The sequence below is a fragment of the Coregonus lavaretus genome (genome assembly GCF_964263955.1).
Source record: "Coregonus lavaretus genome assembly, chromosome: 10".
NCBI classification, from domain to species: domain Eukaryota; kingdom Metazoa; phylum Chordata; class Actinopteri; order Salmoniformes; family Salmonidae; genus Coregonus; species Coregonus lavaretus.
This window is the reverse complement of record NC_139997.1, coordinates 2,921,754-2,943,920: the sequence shown is the minus strand read 5'-3', so window position 1 is coordinate 2,943,920 and position 22,167 is coordinate 2,921,754. Positions and strand designations below refer to the sequence as shown.

The 22,167-nt window shown below is 43.0% G+C and overlaps 1 protein-coding gene across 1 annotated transcript in view; it reads right to left on the bottom strand.

Annotated features, from left to right (window-relative positions):
- LOC311135794 (netrin receptor DCC-like) overlaps window positions 1-22,167 on the bottom strand; it is a gene marked incomplete at both ends in the record, with an annotated part of 433,415 nt that overhangs the window by 26,769 nt on the left and 384,479 nt on the right. Inside the window, 2 exons of the mRNA XM_084169836.1 lie at window positions 11,959-12,153; window positions 18,141-18,251. Of these exons, the coding sequence (XP_084025962.1) occupies window positions 11,959-12,153; window positions 18,141-18,251 (306 nt within the window). The remainder of the gene's footprint in view (window positions 1-11,958; window positions 12,154-18,140; window positions 18,252-22,167) is intronic.

Genomic DNA, 22,167 nt, shown 5'->3' with positions numbered 1-22,167 from the left:
TGCACGCTCCTGTTAAATAATTAATTAGAATTAAAATGCTGTTTTAAAAACAGAATGAATGCTACAGTATAAATGTCCTATGTCGAGAAAACCCGTATTCAACAGCTGTTTTGCTAATCTTAAACCGTGGATTTTCTCTCGTCATAATGAATTCTCCATATATGACCCATAGATGACCCTGTCATAGGACCATAGAGAGGTCAGATCATTCTCTAAGGAGTGGTGAATAAATCCTAACTGATCCACGATGACATTCTCATCTCCGCTAGTCTCCCAGAAGATTTAAACACTGTCATCAGTGTACTGCATGTGCCATAAATAATAAATATGCAGATGGATTTGTCACGTTCGCTTACAGACGGATCAGACCAAGGCGCAGCGTGATATGCGTACATGTTTATTTGGAACGAATAAACAAGCGACAAAACAACAACCGAAACGAAACGTGAAGTCCAAGGTAGACACAAACAACATACCTCACACGGAACAAGATCCCACAACCCACTAGTGCCAATAGGCTGCCTAAGTATGGTCCCCAATCAGAGACAACGAGCGACAGCTGCCTCTGACTGGGAACCACACCGGCCAACATAGATCTACCCATTCTAGATTCTACAACAATGAACAAACACAACAAGGAAAAATCACACCCTGACTCAACATATACGAGTCCCCTGAGTCAGGGGGTGACAGGATTACCCTTTCGGATTGTATTCATTAGGCATAGAGCATGTGAGGTAGTTAAATCTATTCGGACTACGCAGACATCCACCACAGACAGACCGTGTGGTGTTGACACATTTACCCAGAACATTTGTCTGCTGTACTGTACGGTGATGCTCAGGTAACCTAGCGGTTAGAGCTTTTGGATCAGTAACCGTGAGGTCGTCAGTTTCACCGCTAACAAGGTGAAAAAAAATTAAAAAATGTTGAGGCACTTAACCCGCCGTTGATAACGTCAGGCCGTGACTCTCAACTTCAAATACCGTAAGCCATGTTTTCTCTGTTGTTCTGTAAGCACAGGAAGGAGATGTCACGTTCGTTGAATGACGGGTCAGACCAAGGCGCAGCGTGATATACGTAAAGTGGGGAGAAGAAGTATTTGATACACTGCTGATTTTGTAGGTTTTCCTACTTACAAAGCATGTAGAGGTCTGTACTTTTTATCATAGGTACACTTCAACTGTGAGAGACGGAATATAAAACAAAAATCCAAAAAATCACATTGTATGATTTTTAAGTAATTCATTTGCATTTTATTGCATGACATAAGTATTTGATCACCTACCAACCAGTAAGAATTCCGGCTCTCACAGACCTGTTAGTTTTTCTTTAAGAAGCCCTCCTGTTCTCCACTCATTACCTGTATTAACTGCACCTGTTTGAACTCGTTACCTGTATAAAAGACACCTGTCCACACACTCAATCAAACAGACTCCAACCTCTCCACAATGGCCAAGACCAGAGAGCTGTGTAAGGACATCAGGGATCCAATTGTAGACCTGCACAAGGCTGGGATGGGTGAGCTTGGTGAGAAGGCAACAACTGTTGGCGCAATTATTAGAAAATGGAAGAAGTTCAAGATGCCGGTCAATCACTCTCGGTCTGGGGCTCCATGCAAGATCTCACCTCGTGGGGCATCAATGATCATGAGGAAGGTGAGGGATCAGCCCAGAACTACACGGCAGGACCTGGTCAATGACCTGAAGAGAGCTGGGACCACAGTCTCAAAGAAAACCATTAGTAACACACTACGCCGTCATGGATTAAAATCCTGCAGCGCACGCAAGGTCCCCCTGCTCAAGCCAGTGCATGTCCAGGCCCGTCTGAAGTTTGCCAATGACCATCTGGATGATCCAGAGGAGGAATGGGAGAAGGTCATGTGGTCTGATGAGACAAAAATAGAGCTTTTTGGTCTAAACTCCACTCGCCGTGTTTGGAGGAAGAAGAAGGATGAGTACAACCCCAAGAACACCATCCCAACCGTGAAGCATGGAGGTGGAAACATAATTATTTGGGGATGCTTTTCTGCAAAGGGGACAGGACGACTGCACCGTATTGAGGGGAGGATGGATGGGGCCATGTATCGCGAGATCTTGGCCAACAACCTCCTTCCCTCAGTAAGAGCATTGAAGATGGGTCGTGGCTGGGTCTTCCAGCATGACAACGACCCGAAACACACAGCCAGGGCAACTAAGGAGTGGCTCCGTAAGAAGCATCTCAAGGTCCTGGAGTGGCCTAGCCAGTCTCCAGACCTGAACCCAATAGAAAATCTTTAGAGGGAGCTGAAAGTCCTTATTGCCCAGCGACAACCCCGAAACCTGAAGGATCTGGAGAAGGTCTGTATGGAGGAGTGGGCCAAAATCCCTGCTGGAGTGTGTGCAAACCTGGTCAAGACCTACAGGAAACGTATGATCTCTGTAATTGCAAACAAAGGTTTCTGTAACAAATATTAAGTTCTGCTTTTCTGATGTATCAAATACTTATGTCATGCAATAAAATGCAAATTAATTACTTAAAGATCATACAATGTGATTTTCTGGATCCAAAAATCGGCAGTGTATCAAATACTTGTTCTCCCCACTGTACATGTTTATTCAACTAAATAAACTCAACGACAAAACAAGAAACGAACCGTGACGTCCTAAGGTAGATACAACAAACCTAATCCGGAACAAGATCCCACAACTCAATAGTGCCAATAGGCTGCCTAAGTATGGTCCCCAATCAGAGACAACGAGCGACAGCTGCCTCTGATTGGGAACCACACCCGGCCAACATAGAACTATACACAATAGATCAAAACATAGAAAACCCACAACAAAGAATATACACACCCTGACTCAACATTTAAGCGTCCCCTGAGTCAGGGCGTGACAGTAGAAGAGAGACAGGAAGTGGACTTGTTCTGACTAGGATTGCAAAGGCAAGTTTACCAGTAAACTACCAGATTATTATTTTAATTGTTTTACTTTCAAGGATTTTATGTAATGTATCACAAGACATCTAGTGGCACTTTTGGGTACTTCAGATGATCACAGATGTCTGAGATTATCTCTGGCCATCTGTGTGACCTTATCACATGTAATGTATTAAATAATCAAAGAAGATGGTATTAAAATAAAAAATACAATGACCAAGCTGTTAAACATGATCCTAAATATAAACCATCAACTTAGTGAATACCATTGGTGTTTAATATGAATGTTTCAGGATGAAATATCCTTTATTTATTTTACTATGTCAATATGTCTTTGGTGTAAATGTTTTGGCGTCAAACTAGTGGAAGAGTTGCGGAGTTATCTGAAAATGATGCAATTGTTGATTAAATGCTTTTTTCGTTAATTAGGCTATTTCCTCTTGAACCATATGGTAATTCCACTACAATCTCATGGACAATATGGACACAGATATAAAAAATGAATACTATACAGTGAGGGAAAAAAGCATTTGATCCCCTGCTGATTTTGTACGTTTGCCCACTGACAAAGAAATGTTCAGTCTATAATTGTAATGGTAGGTTTATTTGAACAGTGAGAGACAGAATAACAACAACAAAATCCAGAAAAACGCATGTCAAAAATGTTATAAATTGATTTGCATTTTAATGAGAGAAATAAGTATTTGACCCCTCTGCAAAACATGACTTAGTACTTGGTGGCAAAACCCTTGTTGGCAATCACAGAGGTCAGACGTTTCTTGTAGTTGGCCACCAGGTTTGCACACATCTCAGGAGGGATTTTGTCCCACTCCTCTTTGCAGATCTTCTCCAAGTCATTAAGGTTTTGAGGCTGACGTTTGGCAACTCGAACCTTCAGCTCCCTCCACAGATTTTCTATGGTATTAAGGTCTGGAGACTGGCTAGGCCATTCCAGGACCTTAATGTGCTTCTTCTTGAGCCACTCCTTTGTTGCCTTGGCTGTGTGTTTTGGGTCATTGTCATGCTGGAATACCCATCCACAACCCATTTTCAATGCCCTGGCTGAGGGAAGGAGGTTCTCACCCAAGATTTGACGGTACATGGCCCCATCCATCATCCCTTTGATGCGGTGAAGTTGTCCTGTCCCCTTAGCAGAAAAACACCCCCAAAGCATAATGTTTCCACCTCCATGTTTGATGGTGGGGATGGTGTTCTTGGGGTCATAGGCAGCATTCCTCCTCCTCCAAACACGGCAAGTTGAGTTGATGCCAAAGAGCTCGATTTTGTTCTCATTTGACCACAACACTTTCACCCAGTTCTCCTCTGAATCATTCAGATGTTCATTGGCAAACTTCAGACGGGCCTGTATATGTGCTTTCTTGAGCAGGGGGACCTTGCGGGCGCTGCAGGATTTCAGTCCTTCACGGCGTAGTGTGTTACCAATTGTTTTCTTGGTGACTATGGTCCCAGCTGCCTTGAGATCATTGACAAGATCCTCCCGTGTAGTTCTGGGCTGATTCCTCACCGTTCTCATGATCATTACCACACCACGAGGTGAGATCTTGCATGGAGCCCCAGGCCGAGGGAGATTGACAGTTATTTTGTGTTTCTTCCATTTGCGAATAATCGCACCAACTGTTGTCACCTTCTCACCAAGCTGCTTGGCGATGGTCTTGTAGCCCATTCCAGCCTTGTGTAGGTCTACAATCTTGTCCCTGACATCCTTGGAGAGCTCTTTGGTCTTGGCCATGGTGGAGAGTTTGGAATATGATTGGACAGGTGTCTTTTATACAGGTAACAAGCTGAGATTAGGAGCACTCCCTTTAAGAGTGTGCTCCTAATCACAGCTCTGTTACCTGTATAAAAGACACCTGGGACCCAGAAATCATTCTGATTGAGAGGGGGTCAAATACTTATTTCCCTCATTAAAATGCAAATCAATTTATAACAATTTTGACATGTGTTTTTCTGGATTTTTTTGCTGTTATTCTGTCTCTCACTGCTCAAATAAACCTACCATTAAAATTATAGACTGATCATTTCTTTGTCAGTGGGCAAACATACGAAATCACCAGGGGATCAAATACTTTTTTCCCTCACTGTATATGATACCTTTTTTTTTAATGTAGGTTAAGAGCGTTGGATGACTAGGTGACAAATCTGCCTATGTGCCCTTGAGCAAGGCACTTAACCCTAATTGCTCCTGTATGTCGCTCTGGATAAGATCAAATAAAATAAAATTATATTTGTCACATGCGACGAGTACAACTTTACCATGAAATGCTTGCTTACGAGCCCTTCCCAACGATGCAAAGTTAAAACAAATAGTAACACAAGAGGAATAAAATAAAATACACAAGAATGGAGCTATATACAGGGAGTATCAGTACCAGATCAATGTGCAGAGGTACGAGGTATTTGATGTAGATGCAATGCCGTCAGAAAGAATTCATACCACTTTACTTTTTCCACATTTTGTTGTGTTATAGCCTGAATTTGAAATGGATTAAATTGAGATTTTATGTCACTGGCCTACACACAATATCCCATAATGTCAAAGTGGAATTATGTTTTTAGAAATTTTTACTAATAAATAAACAATGAAAAGCTGAAATGTCTTGATTCAGTAAGTATTCAACCCCTTTGTTAAGGCAAGCATAAATACGTTCAGGAGTAAAAAGTTGCTTAACAAGTCACATAATAAGTTTCATGGAAGTAATCCTTCTACCCCCCCCCCCCCCCCCCCCCCCTAAAAAATTAAAATAAATAAAAATAAAAATATATATATATATTGTAAAGTGGTTATCCCACTGGCTATAGGGTGAATGCACCAATTTGTAAGTCGTCTGCTAAATGACGTAAATGTAAATGTTAATTAACATGATTTTTGAATGACTACCACATCTCTGTACCCCACATATACATTTATCTGTAAGGTCCCTCAGTTGAGCAGTGAATTTCAAACACAGATTCAACCACAAAGACAAGGGAGGTTTCCCAATGCTTCGCAAATAAGGGCACCCATTTGATAGACGGGTTAAAGAAAAAGCAGACATTGAATATCCCTTTGAGCATTGTGAAGTTATTCATTATACTTTGGTTGGTGTATCAATACACCCAGTCACTAAAAAGATCCATGCATCCTTCCTAACTCAGTTGCCAGAGAGGAAGGAAACCGCTCAGGGATTTCACCATGAGGCCAACTGTGACTTTTAAACAGTTACAGAGTTTAATTGCTGTGATAGGAGAATACTGAGGATGGATCAACAACATTGTAGTTTCTCCACAATACTAACCTAAATGACAGAGTGAAAAGAAGGAAGCCTGTACAGACTAAAAATATTCCAAAACATGCATCCTTTTTGCAATAAGACACTAAAGTAAAAAGGCAAAACAATTGCCAAAGAAATTACCTTCATGTCCTGAATACAAAAGCGTTATATTTGTGGCAAATTCAACACAACACATCACTGAGTACCACTGTTCATATTTTCAAGCATGGTGGTGGCTGCATCATGTTATGGGTATGCTTGTCATCGGCAAGGACTAGGGAGTTTTTATAGGATAAATAGAAACGGAATAGAGCTAACCTGGTTCAGTCTGCTTTCCAACAGACACTGGGAGACTAATTCCCTTTTCAGCAAGACAATAACCTAAAAAAACAACATTGAATGTTCCTGAGTGGCCTAGTTACAGTTTTGACTTAAATCGGCTTCAAAATATATGGCAAGACTTGAAAATGGCTGTTTAGAAATGATCAACAACCAATTTGACAGAGCTTGAAGAATAAAAAAAAAAAGAATAATGTGCAAATGTTGCACAATCCAGGTGTGCAAAGCTCTTAGGAGCTCACAAGACTCACAGCTGTAATCCCTGCCAGAGGTAAATCTAACATGAATTGACTCAGGGGGTTGAATACTTATCTAATCAAGATGAATCAGTGTTTTATTTTTCATATATTTGTTAGAAATGTTAGAAATGTTCTTCCATTTTGACATTGCAGATTATTTTGTCTAGATCGTTGACAAACAATTTCAATTAAATCAATTTTAACACAACTGTGTAAGACAACAAAATGTGGAAAAAGTAAAGGGGTGTGAATACTTGCACATGAATGCAGGGTAAAGTGACTAGGCATCAGGATATGTAATAATAAGGTATTTGAGGTAGATATGTACATGAAGGCAGGGTAAAGTGACTAGGCATCAGGATAGATAATAATAAGAGTAAAATAAAGAACAGAGTAGCAGCAGCAAATTATGAGTGTAAAAGTGTTTGATGTGTTTTTGCTTATGTGAATGTGTTGGAGTGAGTGTGTATACACTGAGTGTACAAAACATTAAGAACACCTGCTCTTTCCATGACATAGACTGACCAGGTGAATCCAGATGAAAGCTATGATCCCTTGTTAAATCCATTTCAATCAGTGTAGATGAAGGGGAGGAGACAGGTTAAAGAAGGATGTTTAAGCCTTGAGACAATTGAGACATGAATTGTGTATGTGTGCCATTCAGAGGGTGAATGGGCAAGACTAAGGATTTCAGTGCCTTTGAACAGGTTATGGTAGTAGATGCCAGGCACACACTGGTTTGTGTCAAGAACTGCAACGCTGTTGGGATTTTCACCCTCAACAGTTTCCTTTCGTTATCAACAATGGTCCACCACTCAAAGGACATCCAGCCAACTTGACAAAACTGTGTGAAGCATTGGAGTCAACATGTGCCAGTATCCCTGTGAAACGCTTTTGACACCTTGTAGAGTCCATGCTCCGACGAATTGAGGCTGTTGTGAGGGCAAAAGGGGGGTGCGGGGGGGGGTGTTCTTAATGTTTTGTACACTCAGCGTATATAGTCTCGTGAGTGTGCGTAGGGACAGTGGAAGATAGAGTCAGTGCAGATAGTTCGGGTAGCATTAATTGGCTATTTATCAGTCTGGCTATTTATCACTCTGGCTATTTAGCAGTCTGGCTATTTATCAGTCTGGCTATTTATCAGTCTGGCTATTTATCAGTCTGGCTATTTATCAGTCTGGCTATTTAGCAGTCTGGCTATTTATCAGTCTGGCTATTTATCAGTCTGGCTATTTAGCAGTCTGGCTATTTATCAGTCTGGCTATTTAGCAGTCTGGCTATTTATCAGTCTGGCTATTTATCAGTCTGGCTATTTAGCAGTCTGGCTATTTATCAGTCTGGCTATTTATCAGTCTGGCTATTTATCAGTCTGGCTATTTAGCAGTCTGGCTATTTATCAGTCTGGCTATTTATCAGTCTGGCTATTTATCAGTCTGGCTATTTATCAGTCTGGCTATTTAGCAGTCTGGCTATTTAGCAGTCTGGCTATTTATCAGTCTGGCTATTTATCAGTCTGGCTATTTATCAGTCTGGCTATTTAGCAGTCTGGCTATTTAGCAGTCTTATGGCTTGGGGGTAGAAGCTGTCTCGGAGCCTGTCAGAGGGTGTCTGCTAAATGACTTAAATGTCAGTGTTAAAGGTAGACAGCGATATGACGTAGATGTCAGTGTTAAAGGTAGACAGCGATATGACGTAGATGTCAGTGTTAAAGGTAGACAGCGATATGACGTAGATGTCAGTGTTAAAGGTAGACAGCGATATGACGTAGATGTCAATGTTAAAGGTAGACTCAGCGATATGACGTAGATGTCAATGTTAAAGGTAGACTCAGCGATATGACGTAGATGTCAATGTTAAAGGTAGACTCAGCGATATGACGTAGATGTCAATGTTAAAGGTAGACTCAGCGATATGACGTAGATGTCAATGTTAAAGGTAGACTCAGCGATATGACGTAGATGTCAATGTTAAAGGTAGACTCAGCGATATGACGTAGATGTCAATGTTAAAGGTAGACTCAGCGATATGACGTAGATGTCAATGTTAAAGGTAGACAGCGATATGACGTAGATGTCAATGTTAAAGGTAGACTCAGCGATATGACGTAGATGTCAATGTTAAAGGTAGACTCAGCGATATGACGTAGATGTCAGTGTTAAAGGTAGACAGCGATATGACGTAGATGTCAGTGTTAAAGGTAGACAGCGATATGACGTAGATGTCAATGTTAAAGGTAGACTCAGCGATATGACGTAGATGTCAGTGTTAAAGGTAGACTCAGCGATATGACGTAGATGTCAATGTTAAAGGTAGACTCAGCGATATGACGTAGATGTCAGTGTTAAAGGTAGACAGCGATATGACGTAGATGTCAGTGTTAAAGGTAGACAGCGATATGACGTAGATGTCAATGTTAAAGGTAGACTCAGCGATATGACGTAGATGTCAGTGTTAAAGGTAGACTCAGCGATATGACGTAGATGTCAATGTTAAAGGTAGACAGCGATATGACGTAGATGTCAATGTTAAAGGTAGACAGCGATATGACGTAGATGTCAATGTTAAAGGTAGACTCAGCGATATGACGTAGATGTCAATGTTAAAGGTAGACTCAGCGATATGACGTAGATGTCAGTGTTAAAGGTAGACAGCGATATGACGTAGATGTCAGTGTTAAAGGTAGACAGCGATATGACGTAGATGTCAATGTTAAAGGTAGACTCAGCGATATGACGTAGATGTCAGTGTTAAAGGTAGACTCAGCGATATGACGTAGATGTCAGTGTTAAAGGTAGACAGCGATATGACGTAGATGTCAGTGTTAAAGGTAGACAGCGATATGACGTAGATGTCAATGTTAAAGGTAGACTCAGCGATATGACGTAGATGTCAGTGTTAAAGGTAGACTCAGCGATATGACGTAGATGTCAATGTTAAAGGTAGACAGCGATATGACGTAGATGTCAATGTTAAAGGTAGACTCAGCGATATGACGTAGATGTCAATGTTAAAGGTAGACTCAGCGATATGACGTAGATGTCAGTGTTAAAGGTAGACAGCGATATGACGTAGATGTCAGTGTTAAAGGTAGACAGCGATATGACGTAGATGTCAATGTTAAAGGTAGACTCAGCGATATGACGTAGATGTCAGTGTTAAAGGTAGACTCAGCGATATGACGTAGATGTCAGTGTTAAAGGTAGACAGCGATATGACGTAGATGTCAATGTTAAAGGTAGACTCAGCGATATGACGTAGATGTCAGTGTTAAAGGTAGACTCAGCGATATGACGTAGATGTCAGTGTTAAAGGTAGACAGCGATATGACGTAGATGTCAATGTTAAAGGTAGACTCAGCGATATGACGTAGATGTCAGTGTTAAAGGCAGACAGCGATATGATGTAGATGTCAATGTTAAAGGTAGACAGCGATATGACGTAGATGTCAGTGTTAAAGGTAGACAGCGATATGACGTAGATGCAGAAAAGTAAACAGCATAGAGGGTCAATTTTCCGCAACAACTAAGAGCGTCGACGTGCGAGGCACAACTTCTCTGCTGTTTTGATCCCGTGGCTCAAATAAAATAACATTGTATTTGTCACATGCTTTGTAAACAACAGGTGTGGACTAACAGTGAAATGCTTACTTTCAGGCCCTTAACCACAATGCAGAGATAAATAAAATAGAGAAATAACAGAAAAGTAAAACACGTAATAATAAAAGTAATAATAGATACACAACGAGTAACGATAACTTGGCTATATACACTACAGTACAAGGGGTACCAGTACTTAGTCGATGTGCAGGGGTAAGAGGTAATGGAGGTAGATATGTTCATATAACTAGGAATAAAGTGACAGATAATAAACAGTAGCAGCAGCGTATGTGATGAGTCATAAAGGTTAGTGCAAAAAGGGTCAGTGCAGATAGTCCAAGTAGCTATCTGGTTAACTATTTAACTAATTATTTAGCAGTCTTATGGCTTTGGAGTAGAAGCTGTTCAGGGTCCTGTTGGTTCCAGACTTGGTGCATCGGTACCGTTTGCCGTGCTGTAGCAGAGAGAACAGTCTATGACTTGGGTGGCTGGAGTCTTTGACCATTTTTAGGGCCTTCCTCTGACACCGCCGGGTACAGAGGTCCTGGATGGCAGGGAGCTCGGCCCCAGTGATGTACTGGGCCGTACGGACTACCCTCTGTAGCGCCTTGCGGTAACATGCCAAGCAGTTGCCATACCAAGCGGTGATGCAACCAGTCAAGATGCTCTCAATGGTGCAGCTGTATAAGTTTTTGAGGATCTGAGGGCCCATGCCATGTTCAGTCTTCACTACCACCACTACCCAGACTGGTACAATGTTCGGTCTGCAGTACTACCAGTAATGTGAAGTACTTAAGTAAAAATACTTAAGTAGTGTTTTTGGGGTATCTGTACTTTACTTTACTATTTATATTTTTGACAACTTTTACTTTTACTTCACTACATTCCTAAAGAAAATAATGTACTTTTTACTCCATACATTATAAACCAAAGGTACTCGTTACATTTTGAATGCTTAGCAGGACAGGAAAATGGTCCAATTCACACACTTATCAAGACAACACATGGTCATCCCTTCTGCCTCTGATCTGGCGGACTCACTAAACACAAATGCATCTTTTGTAAATTATGTCTGAGTGTTGGAGTGTGCCTCTGGCTATCCATGCATTTTAAAAACAAGAAAATGGTGCTGTCTGCTTTGCTTAATCGAAGGAATTTGAAATGAATTATACTTTTACAGACGCTCTTATCCAGAGCAATTAGGGTTAAGTGCCTTGCTCAAGGGCACATCGACAGATTTTTCACCTAGTCGGCTCGGGGATTAGAACCAGTGACCTTTCGGTTACTGGCACAACGGTCTTAACCACTAAGCTACCTGCCGCCCTTCTTTTACTTTTGACACTTAAGTATATTTTAGCAATTACATTTACTTTTGATACTTAAGTATATTTAGTACCAAATACTTTTACACTTTTACTCAAGTAGTATTTTACTGGGTGACTTTTACTTTTACTTGAGTAACTTTCTATTGAGGTATCTATACTTTTATTCAAGTATGACAATTGGGTACTTTTTCCACCACTGAGTACTACCACTAACCAGATTGGTACAATGTTCAGTCTGGTTCAACCAAAGTGTAGAAGAGAACTCACCCAGGTTTTCTATGGAGTAGTATCGCTGCTTGCTGTCCACCCTGACCGTCTCGGCGTAGGGACTTCCTACTCCGTAGCCAATGATGTAGCCCCGTACCAGGATGTTGGGGTTGAGGGGCGGGGTCCAGCTCATGATGATGCTGTTGGGCAGGGGCCGGACGTGGAGGGAACTGGGCTGGTTCGGGACTTGGCTCTCTGGAAAGACAAGAAGAAGAGAAAAATGACAACATGACTCATTGATCATCTGTTTTATCTCTACTCCTCCAAGACACACACACACACACACACACACACACACACACACACACACACAAACACACACACACACACACACACACAGACACAGACACACAGCCACACACACACACACAGACACAATCTGTCTCTGTGTCTTCTTGGTGTTTTATTGACAGGGGGACAAAGGGATGTTTACATCTGTTCAGCCTGCATCTAGGCACCCTATAAAGCCTCCCTGATGGCATCAGCTGTAACTCTGTATTCAGTGCATGTGTGGAGTCCGATATGACCTTTCTGGCCTGTCTGATGATGGTCTCCTGGAGAGAGGAGGGGAGTATCATGCCTATAATCTTCCCTGCTGTCTTGGTCAGTCTCAAGATTTGGGCTTTGAGCTGCACTGTCAGGTTACCAAACCATCTAATGAGGATCTGCACTGTCAGGTTACCAAACCATGTAACGATGCCGTAGCGTAGGATTTACTCAATAGTGGATCTATAAAAGAGAAGCAAGATCTTCTGCTTGACTCCATAGATCCTGAGTTCATGCAGGAAGTGCAAACGCTGTTGGATACGTGAGCACACCCTCTCCACATGGGTGGCCAGCACAAGCCACTGTCAATGTAGACCCCCAGGTACTGTATGAGTTCACTGTCCTCTCTGTCTACCACTATGTGGCTGTGGTCCAATTAGGAACAGAAACACTGATAAAGTTGCAGCAAAGATACATCTGTATTCAAAAGCCCCCTCATGCGATAGTTCATGTCTTTTGAGCATGAATTTAAACCATCCCTCTAGGGAGAGATGCTAGGATGAAGTTCTGAGGTTAATATCAGCTTATTAGGTAATAATGTATTAGAATTGCATTAGGATCCTCTGTCATCTCCTAAATGCATCTGCCTGATTGACCCCTTCCATCTCCTAAATGCATCTGCCTGATTGACCCCTTCCATCTCCTAAATGCATCTGCCTGATTGACCCCTTCCATCTCCTAAATGCATCTGCCTGATTGACCCCTTCCATCTCCTAAATGCATCTGCCTGATTGGTCCCTTCCATCTCCTAAATGCATCTGCCTGATTGACCCCTTCCATCTCCTAAATGCATCTGCCTGATTGACCCCTTCCATCTCCTAAATGCATCTGCCTGATTGACCCCTTCCATCTCCTAAATGCATCTGCCTGATTGACCCCTTCCATCTATTAAATATATCTGCCTGATTGATCCCTTCCATCTCCTAAATGCATCTACCTAATTGACCCCTTCCATCTCCTAAATGCATCTGCCTGATTGACCGCTTCCATCTCCTAAATGCATCTGCCTGATTGACCCCTTCCATCTCCTAAATGCATCTGGCTGATTGACCCCTTCCATCTCCTAAATGCATCTGCCTGATTGACCCCTTCCATCTCCTAAATACATCTGCCTGATTGATCCCTTACATCTCCTAAATGCATCTGCCTGATTGAGCCCTTCCATCTCCTAAATGCATCTGCCTGATTGATCCCTTCCCTCTATTAAATACATCTGCCTGATTGGTCCCTTCCATCTCCTAAATGCATCTACCTAATTGACCCCTTCCATCTCCTAAATGCATCTGCCTGATTGACCCCTTCCATCTCCTAAATGCATCTGCCTGATTGATCCCTTCCTTCTCCTAAATGCATCTGCCTGATTGATCCCTTCCATCTCCTAAATGCATCTGCCTGATTGACCGCTTCCATCTCCTAAATGCATCTGCCTGATTGGTCCCTTCCATCTCCTAAATGCATCTACCTAATTGATCCCTTCCATCTCCTAAATGCATCTGCCTGATTGATCCCTTCCATCTCCTAAATGCATCTGCCTGATTGATCCCTTCCCTCTATTAAATACATCTGCCTGATTGGTCCCTTCCATCTCCTAAATGCATCTACCTAATTGACCCCTTCCATCTCCTAAATGCATCTGCCTGATTGATCCCTTCCCTCTATTAAATACATCTGCCTGATTGGTCCCTTCCATCTCCTAAATGCATCTACCTAATTGACCCCTTCCATCTCCTAAATGCATCTGCCTGATTGACCCCTTCTATCTCCTAAATGCATCTGCCTGATTGATCCCTTCCTTCTCCTAAATGCATCTGCCTGATTGATCCCTTCCATCTCCTAAATGCATCTGCCTGATTGACCCCTTCCATCTCCTAAATGCATCTGCCTGATTGGTCCCTTCCATCTCCTAAATGCATCTACCTAATTGATCCCTTCCATCTCCTAAATGCATCTGCCTGATTGACCCCTTCCATCTCCTAAATGCATCTGCCTGATTGACCCCTTCCATCTCCTAAATGCATCTGCCTGATTGACCCCTTCCATCTCCTAAATGCATCTGTCTGATTGACCCCTTCCATCTCCTAAATGCATCTGCCTGATTGACACCTTCCATCTCCTAAATGCATCTGCCTGATTGGTCCCTTCCATCTCCTAAATGCATCGGCCTGATTGGTCCCTTCCATCTCCTAAATGCATCTGCCTGATTGATCCCTTCCATCTATTAAATACATCTGCCTGATTGATCCCTTACATCTCCTAAATGCATCTGCCTGATTGATCCCTTCCATATCTCCCTGCTCTCCTTCATGCATTATTACCTGTTTAAATCTCCTTACTAGTTTGCCTGGCTGACACAGCTTGTTCTGGTCAGGATATGTAAAGTGTATATGAAACAAAATGCTTTTATGTTTGAGCCAGGTAGCCAGGCAGCCAGGTACAGTTATGTCCCACATGGCACCCTGTGGGTCCTGGTCAAAGGTAGTGCACTGTGAGAGCAGAGTGTTGCTGCTGGAGTCATTATGGTCAGAGTTGCCAGGCTGCCAGTCATTATGGTCAGAGTTGCCAGGCTGCCAGTCATTATGGTCAGAGTTGCCAGGCTGCCAGTCATTATGGTCAGTTGCCAGGCTGCCAGTCATTATGTTCAGAGTTGCCAGGCTGCCAGTCATTATGGTCAGAGTTGCCAGGCTGCCAGTCATTATGGTCAGAGTTGCCAGGCTGCCAGTCATTATGTTCAGAGTTGCCAGGCTTCCAGGCTTCCAGTCAAGCAATCCTGAGCATAGCCTCAGGAACTACAGAACTGGAAGTCAATCCAGCATGGCCTCAGGAACTATAGAACTGGAAGTCAATCCAGCATGGCCTCAGGAACTATAGAACTGGAAGTCAATCCAGCATGGCCTCAGGAACTACAGAACTGGAAGTCAATCCAGCATGGCCTCAGGAACTATAGAACTGGAAGTCAATCCAGCATGGCCTCAGGAACTATAGAACTGGAAGATAATCCAGCATGGCCTCAGGAACTACAGAACTGGAAGTCAATCCAGCATGACCTCAGGAACTACAGAACTGGAAATTAATCCAGCATGACCTCAGGAACTACAGAACTGGAAATTAATCCAGCATGACCTCAGGAACTACAGAACTGGAAGTCAATCCAGCATGGCCTCAGGAACTACAGAACTGGAAGTTAATCCAGCATGGCCTCAGGAACTACAGAACTGGGAGACATTTGAAACAGCTGGTGCATATTTACAGTGAACGCTGTCTCTCATGCATATTCTCTCTTAATCTCTCTCTTTCTCTCAATCTTGATTACTCTCTCTTTGCCTCTCTCTCTCTCCACCCCTCTCTCTTTGTTTGCATTTCTGTTTCTCTCTCTCTCCACCCGTCTCTCTCTCTCCGCCGTCTCTCTCTCTCCCCCCGTCTCTCTCTCTCCCCCCGTCTCTCTCTCTCTCCCCCTCCCTCTCTTTCTTCCATCAAATTGCCCTTGGAGCATAGAGGATACCAGCACAGCATGTTTGATGATGCTCAATCTGTAAAACTGCATATAAACACCTTTGGTCTCACCACGAGTATAAATATTTACATACAGTGTTTTTTATTCTGTTGCATTACAACCTGTAATTTAAATGGATTTTTATTTGGATTTCATGTAATGGACATACACAAAATAGTCCAAATTGGTGAAGTGAAATGAAAAAAAAAAACTTGTAAAAAAATTATACAAAATAAATAACGGGAAAGTTGTGCATGCATATGTATTCACCCCCTTTGCTATGAAGCCCCTAAATAATATCTGGTGCAACCAATTACCTTTAGAAGTCACATAATTAGTTAAATAAAGTCCACCTGTGTGCAAAATAAGTGTCACATGATCTCAGTATATATACACCTGTTCTGAAAGGCCCCAGAGTCTGCAACACCACTAAGCAAGGGGCACCACCAAGCAAGCGGCACCATGAAGACCAAGGAGCTCTCCAAACAGGTCAGGGACAAAGTTATGGAGAAGTACAGATCAGTGTTGGGTTATAAAAAAATATCCAAAACTTTGAACATCCCACTGAGCACCATTAAATCCATTATTAAAAAATGGAAAGAATATGGCACCACAACAAACCTGCCAAGAGAGGGCCGCCCACCAAAACTCACGGACCAGGCAAGGAGGGCATTAATCAGAGAGGCAACAAAGAGACCAAAGATAACCCTGAAGGAGCTGCAAAGCTCCACAGCGGAGATTGGAGTATCTGTCCATAGGACCACTTCAAGCCGTACACTCCACAGAGCTGGGCTTTACGGAAGAGTGGCCAGAAAAAAAGCATTGCTTAAAGAAAAAAATTAGCAAACACGTTTGGTGTTCGCCAAAAGGCATGTGGGAGACTCCCCAAATATATGGGAGAAGGTACTCTGGTCAGATGAGACTAAAATTGAGCTTTTTGGCCATCAAGGAAAACGCTATGTCTGGCGCAAACCCAAAACCTCTCATCACCCCCGAGAACACCATCCCCACAGTGAAGCATGGTGGTGGCAGCATCATGCTGTGGGGATGTTTTTCATCGACAGGGACTGGGAAACTGGTCAAAATTGAAGGAATGATGGATGGCGCTAAATACAGGGAAATTCTTGGGGGAAATCTGTTTCAGTCTTCCAAAGATTTGAGACTGGGACAGAGGTTCACCTTCCAGCAGGACAATGACCCTAAGCATACTGCTAAAGCAATACTCAAGTGGTTTAAGGGGAAACATTTAAATGTATTGGAATGGCCTAGTCAAAGCCCAGACATCAATCCAATTAAGAATCTGTAATATGACTTAAAGATTGCTGTACACCAGCGGAACCCATCCAACTTGAAGGAGCTGAAGCAGTTTTGCCTTGAAGAATGGGCAAAAATCACAGTGGTTAGATATGCCAAGCTTATAGAGACATACCCCAAGAGACTTGCAGCTGTAATTGCTGCAAAATGTGGCTCTACAAAGTATTGACTTCGGGGGGGGTGAATAGTTATGCACGCTCAGGGTTTCTGTTTTTTTTGGTCTTATTTCTTGTTTGTTTCACAATAAAAAAGATTTTGCATCTTCAAAGTGGTAGGCATGTTGTTTAAATCAAATGATACAAACCCCCCCAAAAAATCAATTTTAATTCCAGGTTGTAAGGCAACAAAATAGGAAAAATGCCAAGGAGGTGTGAATACTTTCGCAAGCCACTGTACCTGACTCACACACAACATGGAATAAAGAGATGGATGTGTCTGAATATCAGAGTTTAGACCAGAGATACCGTATCTTTAGAAATATCCCCAGGCAATAGACAGGAAGGCATGCCAGAGGAGGAGGAAGAGAGGAGGGTTGCATCCGAGGAGGAGGAAGAGAGGAGGGTTGCATCCGAGGAGGAGGAAGAGAGGAGGGTTGCATCTAAAATGGCGCCCTATTCTCTAATTGGTAGAGCACGGCGCTTGTAACGCCAGGGGTAGTGGGTTCGATCCCCGGGACCACCCATACGTAAAAATGTATGCACACATGACTGTAAGTCGCTTTGGATAAAAGCGTCTGCTAAATGGCATATTACTTTTGACCAGGGCCATAGGGTGCCATTTGGAACGCAGACGAGGCGAGACTGAAGTGTAAATAAAGTGTTTTCTTTCTCACCATCAAGGTCGTTCTCTGGCGTCTCGGCGGTAAACCACTCGCTGGCTGGGCCGGTGCCGTTAGCTGTCATGGCTGCCACCTGGAAGCTGTACTGACTGCCTTTCTCCAGGCCTGAGGAAAAGACGGGAAACAGCGGCTTGTTAAAACCCACTGAAGAGTAGGAACATCCATCACACCACACACATACAACAGCCTGAATAGTTGTGGGTTCAATCCCCACACAACATCCTTTTCCCCTCTCACCACAGTACAGCGTCAGATCAACAGGTTAGCGATGTCCCTTTGTGTCCTTTCATTTTGAACCTGTCGAAACATCTCTTGTTTTCATGTTTAATTGAGCTACGTGGGCAGTAGCTGTAGCTTTCAATCTACCTTAATCCACCAAAAACGTATGTGTGTTCGTTGTTAGTGGCAGTATCTGGACAGTATGTCTTTCAAAAGCTGAATATTCTTCACTGCATGACAGGACTCAGAGGTGAGTTACTGACGTCATCGCTATCCTCTTCAGATTATCATCATTATATTATTGTCTTCTACTTAGAGACAAAAAAAAACCCCAGCTCTTATTATTGCAGACAGACAGACAGCCCTGACAAACCCAGGAGGAGAGTATTGGCCTGCATCCCAAATGGCACCCTAGTCCCTATATAGTGCACTAATTGTGACCTGGGCCCTGGTCAAAAGTAGTGCACTATATAAGGAATAGGGTGGCATTTTGGACGCAAGACAAGGATTAGAACAGGGCACAAGCTCGCCTGTGTGAAATGAATTTCCTCTAAGACCGGGGACCAATTTGAGATATTCATCAGTGAGATAATGAAAAGGAATATCATTTTCATCCAAACTCAGCATTTAAATTGAAATAATAGCTTATGGCAGTAAAATAAAACACCTAGCTGTCTCTGTTGTGGTGTGTGGAGCTAACCCCTCCCCCAACACTGCTGAGGCCAAGCCCGTTTGTCTCTGCCTCAAGACGCAGCCGCTTTCAACTATTCGTTTTTTAAAATTATTTTCACTTGAGGCTCCCATTGAGAGAGCACGGCTGTGTCCCAAAGGAAACACTATTCCCTATATGTTGCACTACTTTTGACCAGTGCCTGCATAGACGTCTAGTTCCCTATCTGGCGCTTTCACAACTTATTGAAATAACGTAAAGGCAAATATAAATCATTGATCAAACCATCAAGTATGCATGAAAAAAAAAACTGTAGTAAATAGCTATTAAAATACGCAGCCTGTGTGCACAAGGTATCAAGAGAAAACACATTCATTCTGACTGGTGGTTATATAAACTGAGTATACCAAATATCAGGAACACCTTCCTAACATCAGGAACACCTTTCTAACACAGGAACACCTTCCTAACATCAGGAACACCTTCCTAACACAGGAACACCTTCCTAACACAGGAACAACTTCCTAACACAGGAACACCTTCCTAACATCAGGAACACCTTCCTAACATCAGGAACATCTTCCTAACATCAGGAACACCTTCCTAATATCAGGACCACCTTCCTAACACAGGAACACCTTCCTAACATCAGGAACACCTTCCTAACACAGGAACACCTTCCTAACATAAGGACCACCTTCCTAACATCAGGACCACCTTCCTAACATCAGGACCAACTTCCTAACACAGGAACACCTTCCTAACACAGGAACACCTTCCTAACACAGGAACACCTTCCTAACACAGGAACACCTTCCTAACATCAAATCAAATCAAATGTTAGTTGTCACATGCGCCGAATACAACAGGTGTAGACCTTACAGTGAAATGCTTACTTACAAAAGGGGGGCGGGGGTGATTAGATGTTCAGGAGTCTTATGGCTTGACGGTAAAGCTGTTTAAAAGCCTCTTGGACCTAGACTTGGTGCTCCGGTACCACTTGCCATGCGGTAGCAGAGAGAACAGTCTATGACTAGAGTGGCTGGAGTCTTTGACACCGCCTGGTATAGAGGTGCTAGATGGCAGTAAGCTTAGCCGCAGTGATGTATTGGGCCGTACGCACTACCATCTGTAGTGCCTTGCGGTCGGAGGCCGAGCAGTTGCCATACCAGGCAGTGATGCAACCAGTCAGGATGCTCTCGATGGTGCAGCTGTAGAACCTTTTGAGGATCTGAGGACCCATGCCAAATCTTTTCAGTCTCCTTAGGGTGAATAGGATTTGTCGTGCCCTCTTCACAGCTGTCTTGGTGTGCTTGGACCATGTTAGTTTTGTTGGTGATGTGGGTGTTCTTAACTTTTTTTTTTACATAATATTTCCACCATAATTTCCTATGACCGAAAACAGATTCTGGACATCAGAACAGCGATCAGCTGTTCTGGCTGTTCCGGACGACTGTGCTGTTCCGGACGACTAGCTGTTCCGGACGACTGTGTGATCTCGCTCTCCGTAGCCTTTAAAAGGATAACATCACAATGCTGCGGGCCAGATGGATTACCAGGACATGTACTCAAGAGCATGCGCTGACCATCTGGCAAGTGTCTTCACTGATATTTTCAACATTTCCCTGACCCAGTCTAAAGTCTAAATGATTATCGCCACGTAGCACTCACATCTGTAGCCATTAAATACTTTGAAAGGCTGGTCTTGGCTTACTTCAATACCATCTCCCAGACACCCTGGCCCCACTCCAATTCGCATACTGCCCCAACAGATCCACAGATGACGCAATCTCTATTGCACTCCACACTGCCCTCTCCCACCTGGACAAGAGGAACACATATGTGAGAATGCTATTCATTGACTATAGTGCCCTCCAAGATCATCACTAAGCTCAGGAACCTGGGACTAAACTCCTTCCTACGCAACTGGATCCCGGACTTCCTGAAGGGACGCCCCCAGGTGGTGAGGGTAGGGCAACAACACATCTGCCACACTGACCCTCAACACGGGGGCCCCTCAGGGGTGCGTGCTTAGTCCCCTCCTGTACTCCCTGTTAATATACGACTGAGTGGCCACGCACGATTCATTAAGGTTGCTGATATACATGATGGTGGTTGGCCTGATCACCAATGACGATGAGACAGCCAATGGGGAAGAGGTCAGAGACCTGGCAGTGTGTTGCCAGGACAACAACCTCTACCTCAATGTCAGCAAGACAAAGGAGCTGATCGTGGACTACAGGAAACGGAGGGCCGAGCACGCCCCCGTCCACATCGACTGGGCGGGTCGAAAGCTTAAAGTTCCTTGGTGAGCACGTCACTAAGGAATCATCATGGTCCACACACACCAACACAGTCGTGTTCTACAGAAGTTCTACAGTTGCACCATCGAGAGCATCTTGACAGGATGCATCACCGCTTGTTATGGCAACTGCTTGGCATGTTACCGCAAGGCGCTACAGAGGGTAGTCCGTACGGCCCAGTACATCACTGGGGTCAAAATCAATTTCTAACATTTTTGACATGCGTTTTTCTGGATTTTTGTTGTTGTTATTCTGTCTCTCACTGTTCAAATAAACCTACCATTAAAATTATAGACTGATCATTTATTTGTCAGTGGGCAAACGTACAAAATCAGCAGGGGATCAAATACTTTTTTCCCTCACTGTATATGTACATAGCTACCTCCATTACCTCGTACCCCTGCACATCGACTCGGTACTGGTACCCCTTGTACTGTAGTGTATATAGCCAAGTTATCGTTACTCGTTGTGTATCTATTATTACTAATATTATTACGTGTTTTACTTTTCTGTTATTTCTCTATTTTCTTTCTCTCTGCTTTGTTGGGAAGGGCCCGTCAGTAAGCATTTCACTGTTAGTCTACACCTGTTGTTTACCAAGCATGTGACAAATAACACGTGATTTTACTGATTTGATTTGAACAGGTACAGTGCCTTCAGAAAGTATTCACACAACCTTTGACTTTTTCCACACTTTGTTGTGTTACAACCTGAATTTAAAATGGATGACATTGACATTTTGTGTCACTGGCCTACACACAATACCCCATAATGTCAACGTGGAAATATGTTTTTTAGACATTTTTACAAATTAATAAAAAATGAAAAG